Source organism: Eulemur rufifrons, chromosome 24, assembly GCF_041146395.1.
Source record: "Eulemur rufifrons isolate Redbay chromosome 24, OSU_ERuf_1, whole genome shotgun sequence".
NCBI lineage: Eukaryota > Metazoa > Chordata > Mammalia > Primates > Lemuridae > Eulemur > Eulemur rufifrons.
The window spans coordinates 15,988,231-15,998,621 of NC_091006.1; the positions used below are offsets into that span (position 1 = coordinate 15,988,231).

Below are 10,391 nucleotides of genomic sequence, written 5' to 3' on the forward strand. Positions count from 1 at the left end.
ATCTCTTATTTTGCCCCAGCTCCAAATTCCAACTGCCTTTCACTCTGCTGGCAAAGACACTGAAAGCTACCCAGTTTCCAGGATCCTTGGCTTGGAAATGTGTGTAGCGTGAGCTCTCTGATCGCCAAGCCCCACAAAGAGCCACTTCACACACATCAAGGAAGAGAGGGAATAATGATAATCATAATTATTGTTTTTCCATCATAATATTTTATATAGGAGGCGAGGGCAAAAGTGGTAAGTTGCTGTTGGGAAATTAGTTAGCCAACAAGTAGCAGAGCTGGATTTGAACCCAGGTAATTGGGCTTCAGAAATCAGCATTCTTATTCACTCAACTCATATCAGTCAAGCAGCTCTTGTGTGCCAGGCACTGTACTGGAAGCTTTTGCTTGTGTCTCTTCAAGAAACCCTTCCAGGAACTTTGAAAAGTATTAAAGTTCTCGTTTACATTTGAAGGCCCCAAGTCTCAGAGGCGGATGACTTGGCTGATACGTTCTTTCACCAATGGCTCCCATAACTCCATTGCTTCTGGGAGGTGATCTTATGTCCCACTCCCAGGGCCAAGGCGGAATGATCACTCTTGGTGGTTTTCTGTCTTGTTTTCTCAGCAGATCTCAGCATCTTCCTCAACTCCATCTAAGATGGGATGGCAGGATGTTCGCCAATTTGGCCAGAAGCTGATGCGCAGGCGACCCCTGGAGCTAAGCACAGGGTCTGAGAATCGCTTGTCCCGTTGTCTGAACACCCTGGACCTGGTGGCCCTGGGTGTGGGCAGCACCCTGGGAGCAGGTGTGTACGTTCTGGCTGGGGAAGTGGCCAAAGACAAAGCTGGACCATCCATCGTTATCTGCTTCTTGGTGGCCGCCCTGTCTTCCGTGCTGTCTGGACTCTGCTATGCCGAGTTTGGGGCCCGGGTGCCATGTTCTGGCTCTGCGTATCTCTACGGCTATGTCACAGTGGGCCAACTATTGGCTTTTGTCACCGGCTGGAACCTCATACTCTCTTATGTCATTGGTGAGATGATGAGACGGGGATGGAGAGGTGGGAAAAATGAGGGACGTAGGGGTCAGAATGAGGGGGGGATCTGGAGGAGCTGGATGGCTTTTACCCCCATTTTGCAATCCACCATGGGGGGCAGTGGGGAATGGCAGGAGGAAGGCCCCAGAATGTCATTCTCAGCTCCATTCGGCTTCCCTTCAATGACGGAACAACAAATCAAGAAGAAATGGGAAGTGGAGGACGTGGGGAAGAGTTCTTGTAGATGCAGGGGAGACATGTTCCCCAAGCCTGTTCCCCCACCATTGTGAAGCCTTCACTCAGCTGTCACCTTTGTGAGATTTCCTCTGACCACTCAGTTTGAAAAAAATTTCAACCCTCATCACCCAGCCCTCCTCATCACTCATCCCTATTTTCTTTTCTTGCATAGCATTTATCTCCTTCTGACATATTCAACAGATGACCTTTTTTTTTCTTTAAAAAAAAAAAAAAGGTAGTAAGGCAGACTTTATTCAAGGGAGGCCATGGCAATTGGGGTAGGGACCACTGCAGTGGGGGCTTGTGGCGGAGGAGAGAGGGTGGACTCAAGTCCCTATTTATTTATTTATAGTTTTGAGACAGAGTGTCCCTCTGTTTCCCAGGAGTGCCATGGCGTCAGCCTAGCTCACACCAACCTCAAACTCCTGGGCTCAAGCGATCCTCCTGCCTCAGCTTCCCAAGTAGCTGGGACTACAGACATGTGCCACCATGCCTGGCTAATTTTTTTCTATATATATTTTTAGTTGTCCATATAATTTCTTTCTATTTTTAGTAGAGACAGGGTCTCGCTCTTGCTCAGGCTGGTCTCAAACTCCTGAGCTCAAACGATCCACCCGCCTCGGCCTCCCAGAGTGCTAGGATTATAGGCGTGAGCCACCTCACCCGGCCTTTTTTTCTTTTTCTTTATAAAATAATATATCCCATGGCACTTACTGGGGGATTCGATCGATGTTTATAAATGAATGTTCCTCCTTCTGTTGCCGCAGGTGCCGCGAGCGTGGCCAGGGCCTGGAGCTTCTCCTTTGACAACCTGATTGGGAATCACATCTCCCGGGCCCTGCAGGGTGTCTTCTCGCTGCCCGTGTCTCGTGTCCTGGCTGAGTATCCAGATTTCTTCGCGCTGAGCCTTGTGTTGCTCCTCACTGGTAAGGCGGGCGTCAGAGATAAGATGGGACGAGCCGGGCATGGAGGAGGAATGGGTGTGGAAAAGGCTTGCGGGAGGCAGACACGGGAGGGGGATTAGAAACCGAGAACTAAGCTGCACTGTGAGGCACAGGAAGGCAAGACTCGGACCATTGTTCTCCGACCTGGGCACTATTAACATCCTGGGCCAGGTAATTCTTTGTCGTGGGCACCGTCCTGTGCATTACAAGATGTAGAGCAGCATCTCCACCCACTAGACGCCAGGGTACCCTTCCCCAAACTGTGACGATCAGAATGTCCCCAAATACTGCCAGACGTCTCTGGGTAAAGAAAATCACTCCCAGCTGAGAGCCACTGACATGGGCTGGCAAGTTTCTTCCTCTCTACTGAATCTACAGTTTGTATTAATATTTTAATTTTTTTTTCTCTAAGAGACAGAGTCTTACTCTGTTGCCCAGGCTGGAGTGCAGTGGGGTGATCACAGCTCACTGTAACCTTTGATTCCTGGGCTTGAGCGATCCTCCCGCCTCAGCCGCCTGAGCAGCTGGGACTACAGGTGCACGCCACCTCACCCGACTAAAATTGGCCATTTGAAAGTGTACAGTTCAGTGGCATTTAGTACGTTCACAGGGGTGTGCATGACAAAAGATCTGGTTCCAAAACATTTTCCACATTTTCATCACCCCAGAAGGAATGCCTGTGCCCTTTAAGCAGTCATTCGTCACTCCTGCTGTCCCCTGGCAACCACGAATCTGCTTTCTGTCTCTTTGGGTCTATTTATTCTGGATATTTCATCTTTCCCACAGGTTTACTGGCTCTGGGAGCTCGGGAGTCGGCCCTGGCTACCAAAATATTCACAGGTGTGAATCTTTTGGTTCTGAGCTGTATCACCCTCTCTGGCTTCATTAAGGGGGATTTGCACAACTGGCAGCTCACGGAACTGGACTACAAACTTGCCAAACCCGGATCCAATGGCACGTACAGGTGAGGAGGTGACTGCACACTGGACACATTTGGGGCCGGGGAGTGCAGAGCGGGAATCCGGCGGGGAATAGGCGGAATCCGGCCGAGGGACCCGGGTGATGGGCAGGCATGGGAGCCCGGGACTCGTGGGCTCTACTGAGTCATCCAGCCGCAGTGGCTGAGCGCCCCTTAATGCTGTCCTTCTCGTTCCTTCTCTCACCCTAGCTTGGGCCCTCTGGGCTCTGGAGGGTTTGTGCCTTTTGGCTTCCATGGGATTCTCCGTGGAGCAGCTACATGTTTCTTTGCGTTTATTGGTTTTGATTCCATTGCCACCACAGGTAACATGGTCCTTCTGTCCCATCAGGGGATCAGGGGTTTGGGTGCAGTTTGGGCTGCCCTTGGGCATAGAGTTTTGGAGGTGTGGGAGGGAGGAGGGTTTTGCGCCTCCGCCTCAGTGTTTCCCTGACCCAACGCGTGCACGTGTCCTGCAGGGGAGGAAGCCCTTCACCCTCAGCGTTCCATCCCCATGGGCATCGTGGTCTCGCTCTTCATCTGCTTTCTGGCCTATTTTGGTGTCTCAGCGTCACTCACCCTCATGATGCCCTACTACCAGATACACAAGGACAGCCCTCTGCCGGAGGCTTTTATTTACGTTGGATGGGCCCCTGTGAAATATGCAGTGGCCGTTGGCACCCTCTGTGCCCTCTCATCCAGGTCAGTGCCAAACGCTTTCTCCCTGTCTACTGTCAGATTCTCAGGTATCCTGGCCCTTGGGATGCGCAGATACCAGGGAGGAGACACTTTACCCCACGTGTGGGATTCTTGTGTCCCAACACACGTTCCCATTTTGTCCTCCAGCCTCCTGGGCGCCATGTTCCCCATGCCTCGAGTGATCTATGCCATGGCCGAGGATGGGCTCCTTTTCCGTGGCCTTGCCCGGATCCACGCCCGCACGAGCACCCCAGTGGTGGCCACCGTCGTTTCTGGGGTCATTGCAGGTAAAGAAACAAAATCCATGCCTTCTGTGATCCATTTCCTGAACTTGGATATTTCCACTAGTTTCTCATCCTCGCCCATTTCTGTTTTTCTTTTTTTTTTTGGTTTTCATCGTTATTTTTAATTAACACAAATAATTGTACATATTTATGGGTACAGTGATATTTTGATATATGTATGCAATATGTGATGATCTTGTTTATAACTAATTGATCACAACCAGTTACAGATTCCTTTGTTCCTTGTCCATTCCCACTGCTTCACTCGACCAGCCTTAAAAAAACAAAAATTATCTGTCGGGCGCGGTGGCTCATGCCTGTAATCCTAGCACTCTGGGAGGCCAAGGAGGGTGGATCGCTCGAGGTCAGGAGTTCGAGACCAGCCTGAGCAAGAGCGAGACCCCTGTCTCTACTAAAAGTAGAAAGAAATGATCTGGCCAACTAAAAATATATATAGAAAAAATTAGCCAGGCATGGTGGCACATGCCTGTAGTCCCAGCTACTTGGGAGGCTGAGGCAGGGAGGATCCCTTAAGCTCAGGAGTTTGAGGTTGCTGTGAGCTAGGCTAATGCCACGGCACTCACTCTAGCCCGGGCAACAGAGCAAGACTCTGTCTCAAAAATAATAATAATAATAATAATAATCTTTTCTTCGTGTTAGGAACCCTAAAAACCCCTTCTTGAGCTATTTGAAAATATACAAGTTATAGTCACCCTCTAGTGCTGTAGAACACTGGAACTTATCCTTTTCTTTGACCTCCTCGTAGCATCCATGGCATTCCTCTTCGAGCTCAGTGATCTTGTGGACCTCGCATCAATCGGGACCCTGCTTACTTACTCCTTGGTGGCCTTTTCTGTTCTTGTCCTGAGGTGAGACTCCATTGAACCTTGACAGGGGTCGTGGACTCATGAGGATGGATGAGGTGCCAGTCCTCTTCTGCCTTTGTCCCGGCTCCTAAGTGTATTGCCATATTCAGGGTGGGGAATACAGTAGTCCCTCGTTATACACAAGGGGACACGTTCTAAGATCCCCAGTGGATGTCTGAAACCATGGGTCGTACCAGACCCTATATATACTATGTTTTTTTCCCATCTAGTAACCCAGAGACCTACTAAGTGACTAACATAATGGGAGAGTAGCATACATAGTGTGGATACGCCGGACCGAGGGGCGATTCACGTCCTGGGTGGGTGGAGTGCGGGATGGCGTGCAATTCTGTCATGCTACTCAGAGTGGCACATGTTTATTTCTGGAATTTTCCATTTAATATTTTTAGGCCACAGTTGACGTGGGTAACTGAAACCATGGAAAGCAAAACCGTGGATAAGGGAGGACTACCATAGGTGTGTCAGGGCATCTGATGTTAGATGAATAGGGGCGGGGCTTAATATTGCCTTAATATCTCTAAATCAGGTACCAGCCAGACCAGAATTTGCACAAGAGTGAGGAAATGGAGGTGGAAGAACTTGAGATGAAGCCTGAACCTGAAGCAAGGTCCCCAGAATCTGTTCCTGAAGCAGGAACCCCGAAGAGTCTGAGGAGTCCGTGTAACCCTGTCAACACCGTCCCCACCTCGAGATCAGGCTGGACCGTCTATGGATGTGCCTCACTGCTTGGTGAGTGGTGGGATTTCCCTTTGGGATATTGTGAAAGTAACAGCAGGGGTGGGAGTGTGTGTTTTTGGCAGCTGAGGAGGAGTCTTGAAGATACAGTGGACCTTCTCGAAATGGGCAGTTTTGGGGGTGGCCCGAAGTCTTATTTAATTTCTGGAGTTGGACCTGTTCTCCCTCAACTGGACCCTTTTTCAGTATTCCTGCTGACGATCCTGTGCCTGGTACTGGCCCACTGGCCGAGATGGCTCTTCTCCGGAGACCCAGTGTCCACGGCAGTGGCTGTGTTGCTGCTGGCGCTCATTGTGGGGACCACGTTCATCATTTGGAGACAGCCCCAGAGCAACACTCCTCTGTACTTCAAGGTAGGTGACCTTTGTCCCCAAATACCCACCCTGAGTGAATGACGTCTGCATGCCTTGAGGTCTAAACACTCTTTGCTGGACAGACAAGAAAATGGGGAGTTGCTAAAAGCCATGGATCATTCACAGGTGACCCCCAACACCCCATACTCAGCACTTTACTGGTTGCATTTCTCAATACCTATGTCTTCTTCCTTTTTTTTTTTTTTTCGAGACAGAGTCTCGCTCTGTTTCCCGGGCTAGAGTGCCGTGCGGTCAGCCTAGCTCACAGCAACCTCAAACTCCTGGGCTCAAGCAATCCTTCTGCCTCAGCCTCCTGAGTAGCTGGGACTACAGGCATGTGCCACCATGCCTGGCTAATTTTTTCTATATATTTTTAGTTGTCCAGATAATTTCTTTCTATTTTTTAGTAGAGATGGGGTCTCGCTCTTGCTCAGGCTGGTCTCGAACTCCTGACCTCAAGCAATCCACCCGCCTCGGCCTCCCAGAGTACTAGGATTATAGGCGTGAGCCACCATGCCTGGCCGATACCTATGTCTTCTGCAACATCCCATGGGGTGGATACTCTGTGTAAACAGGCATTGCACAACCTGAATGAGCTGGAGTCTTCTGTCCCACGTGGGCGGGCATCTCTTCCAGACTTCTGTGATGTACAGGGATTCACTGACTTTGCCCACAGGTCCCGGCTTTGCCTGTCCTCCCACTGTTGAGCATCTTCGTGAATGTCTACTTGATGATGCAGCTGACCATTGAGACATGGGCCCAACTTGGAGTCTGGATGGTGATTGGTGAGTGGATTTCTGGAAAAAAGAGGCCTCTTGGGTGACTGAGCCCAACACTCTTCCTGCCACCTTTCCCTGAAACTGTCTCAGAGACCCTAGGAAGAACCCCTGCTGGGATTTCTAAGTGGCAAGGCAACTATGTTTCCACTCAAGGCCTCATTTCCCTCCTAGGATTTGCTATATATTTTGGATATGGGATGCAACACAGCTTGGAGAAGAAGACTGATCAACAGCCACCAGTCTCAAACTTCCAAACTCTAGATAAGAACATCCATGGGGATGAAATAGTTTAACTACAGAAAACAGATGCTCAAGCACGTTGGAGGTGCCTTTTGGATCAAGGGAAAGTTTAAAGCTCTATGGAGGGTGAAGATGAGATACATTTAGGGCCCTGTGTCTATTGCCAGTGAGCAAAGTGCCTTTAAAAAAATTTTTTTTAATTTATTTTTTTAATTGACAAATAAAAATTGTATATATTTATGGTGTACAACATGTTTATATACATATATACACATACACATTTTGGAATGGCTAAATCAAGCTACCACATCTATTACCTCACATATTTTTTGTGGTGAAACATTTAAAAATCTATTTTCTTAGCAATTTTCAAGCATACTATAATGTTGTTTGTGACAACATGGATGAACTTGCAGGACTTTATGTGAAGTGAAATAACTTAGGCACAGAAAGATAAATACTGCATGATCTCATTTAGATATAGAATCAAAAAGTTGAATTCAGAAGCAGAGAGCAGGCCGGGCGTGGTGGCTCATGCCTGTAATCCTAGCACTCTGGGAGGCCAAGGTGGGAGGATCGCTCGAGGTGAGGAGTTTGAGACCAGCCTGAGCAAGAGCAAGATCCCATCTCCACTAAAAATAGAAAGAAATTATATGGACAGCTAAAAATATATATAGAAAAAATTAGCCGGGCATGGTGGCGCATGCCTGTAGTCCCAGCTACTCGGGAGGCTGAGACAGGAGGATCGCTTGAGCCCAGGAGTTTGAGGTTGCTGTGAGCTAGGCTGATGCCACGGCACTCACTCTAGCCCAGGCAACAGAGAGAGACTCTGTCTAAAAAAAAATAAAGTAAAATAATATAAATATGAAAAAGTATTCTATGCTGGTATACTGATCATTAGAATCGGTGAGTTTCGATACAATTCATTCATGTGACAGACATTTCTTGGCTGCCTACGGTGTACAAGGTACTATTTTGAGGGGTCAGGATTCAGAAGTGAGCAAGCCTAAAAAGGCCACAGGATTCAATATACTCACATTCCAATGGAGTACACAGATAACAGTAAAAAACAGAAATTTCAGCTTTGAAAAATGCACCAGAAGCAAATAGACAGTGATGTGATAGGGAGAACTGCATGGAGGTGACTTCAGCCTTACTCTCTCAAACGAGGAACCCGAAACAAGGATTATGTGCTCGTGCTTTATTGGGCAGTGAGAAGGAACTTATCAGAACTACTCTGATACTAGAGTGCGGTAGCCACTGGGAAGCTACCATTTATCCAAAATTGGAAGATTAAGATGATCATCCAAAGACAGCAGAGTAACTAATAGAAGGTTTTAAAATTTTAAATTGTGGAACAAAGGGAACCTTTCTGGTAAAGGAGGGGAGGTCTCGGGGAGAAATACAGGAAAGACTGAAATGCAAATATAGGACTGGTTACCATGCAAGAAGTGGCAACACTGGTTGTGCAGCACGGCACTGGAGACTAGAGCAATTACCCGGCAAGCAACACAAGGCACTGGAGAAAAGAATCTGAATTCAGCCAGGGTGGTGGCACGTGCCTGTAGTCCCAGCTACTCAGGAAGCTGTGGGGGGAAGGACTGCTTGAGCCCAGGAGTTTGAGGATGCAGTCAGTGAGTTATGATTCCATCTGTAAATAACCACTGCACTCCTCTCTGGGCAACATAGTGAAACCACAACTCAAAAATTGGTCTGGGCCGGGCGCGGTGGCTCACGCCTGTAATCCTAGCACTCTGGGAGGCCGAGGCGGGTGGATTGCTCAAGGTCAGGAGTTCGAGACCAGCCTGAGCGAGACCCCGTCTCTACTAAAAATAGAAAGACATTATATGGACACCTAAAAATCTATATAGAAAAAATTAGCCGGGCATAGTGGCGCATGCCTGTAGTCCCAGCTACTCGGGAGGCTGAGGCAGTAGGATTGCTTAAGCCCAGGAGTTTGAGGTTGCTGTGAGCTAAGCTGACGCCACGGCACTCACTCTAGCCTGGGCAACAAAGTGAGACTCTGTCTCAACAAAAAAAAAAAAAAAAAAAAAAAAAAAAAAAATTGGTCTGAATTTTGCATAGAATGCCAATGACATAATATAATATGGTGAAGCCCTAGAAATGGGGCCCAGAAAGACACTTAAAACATAAATATAAGTCTCGCATTAGAAATTATACATAGTATCAAAGTAGAAAATACTCCTTTTTGATTGAATACCAGAGAACATATGAACTGTTTTATAAAAATGTGGTTTCACGGAATTTTTATGGCAAATTTCTAAGCCCTAGTGAACAGAATAATTGTTAAAATGGCAGGCTGGGCATGGTGGCTCATGTCTATGACCCCAGCACTTTGGGAAGCTGAGGCTGGAGGATCATTTCAGGCCAGGAGTTCAAGACCACCCTGGGCAATATAGTGAGACTCTATCTCCACAAAATATTTTAAAAATACTATCCAGGCATGGTGGTGCATGCTTATAGTCCTTAGTCCTAGCTACTCTGGAGGTTGAGCCAGGAGGATCGCATGAGCCTGAGAGTTGGAGTTTACAGAGAGCTATGACTGCACCACTATGCTCCAGCTTAGGGTGACAGAGCAAGATCCTGCAAGCCAGGCCAGGTTGAAACATGTCACTTATGACTTAACAAAGCTCTCTTTGATTTCTTGGCCACCCTTTAACCCATCCAGGATTTTATTGTTCTCTGTAAGGGTATGATTTTAAAATTGAAAAAGAACAGGAAGTTTCAGCATATTTCCCTTCACTGTTTTCCACTTCCCATCCCACACACTCCAGGCAGTGTCAGCCTCTTCTGAAACCGTGCCGTCATCTCAGGGTAGTTAACATTCCGGTTCCTGCTCTGCAGTGGACAGCTGCCGCTTCTCCATGCCCAGTATCTGGAAACTCCTGAGGTTTTGTTCAAAAAACCTGAGCCCTACCCTCTGTGAGCCTCAGTTGAACTCCAAGGTGGTTATGAGGCTTGGCTGGCACCTCAGACGTTTTGAATCTACCTTGCCGTGGGGACATTTCAGGATAGACTCATGAACCAGTCAGCCAGTGACACCCCATTAATGTCCCCATTAAGGAACATTTCTTTTCTTTCTGGAATTGCAAGCTCCGTATGATGGGATCCTTCAGTGCAGCCTTAATCTGAAAGTTACTCCTAAGAAAGCAGAGCCACAACTCAAAGCACAAGTCTTGAAGTTTTGTGTGATCTCTGGATCCATCTGAGGCTAAAGCCAGTAATATCTCTGGGGTTTTA

At 47.9% G+C, this 10,391-nt stretch overlaps 1 protein-coding gene across 1 annotated transcript; it reads left to right on the plus strand.

Annotated features, from left to right (window-relative positions):
- Nucleotides 1–641: 641 nt before the first annotated feature.
- On the plus strand, nt 642–7,183 carry LOC138374234 (cationic amino acid transporter 3-like). Its single transcript, XM_069456944.1, has 11 exons — nt 642–1,014; nt 2,022–2,180; nt 2,985–3,162; nt 3,367–3,479; nt 3,633–3,855; nt 4,000–4,139; nt 4,903–5,005; nt 5,550–5,752; nt 5,945–6,111; nt 6,788–6,896; nt 7,062–7,183. Exons 1-11 carry the CDS (start codon nt 642–644, stop codon nt 7,181–7,183), a joined length of 1,890 nt encoding a protein of 629 aa, XP_069313045.1.
- The last annotated feature ends 3,208 nt before the right edge of the window (nt 7,184–10,391 follow it).

What these genes read in the sequence shown, in the direction of transcription:
- LOC138374234 (XM_069456944.1), top strand. Translation starts at nt 642, where the DNA reads ATGGGATGGCAGGATGTTCGCCAATTTGGCCAGAAGCTGATGCGCAGG. An exon ending in CCTTGTGTTGCTCCTCACTG is followed by an intron (nt 2,181 to 2,984) that starts GTAAGGCGGGCG and finishes TCTTTCCCACAG; the next exon opens with GTTTACTGGCTCTGGGAGCT. An exon ending in GGATCCAATGGCACGTACAG is followed by an intron (nt 3,163 to 3,366) that starts GTGAGGAGGTGA and finishes CTCTCACCCTAG; the next exon opens with CTTGGGCCCTCTGGGCTCTG.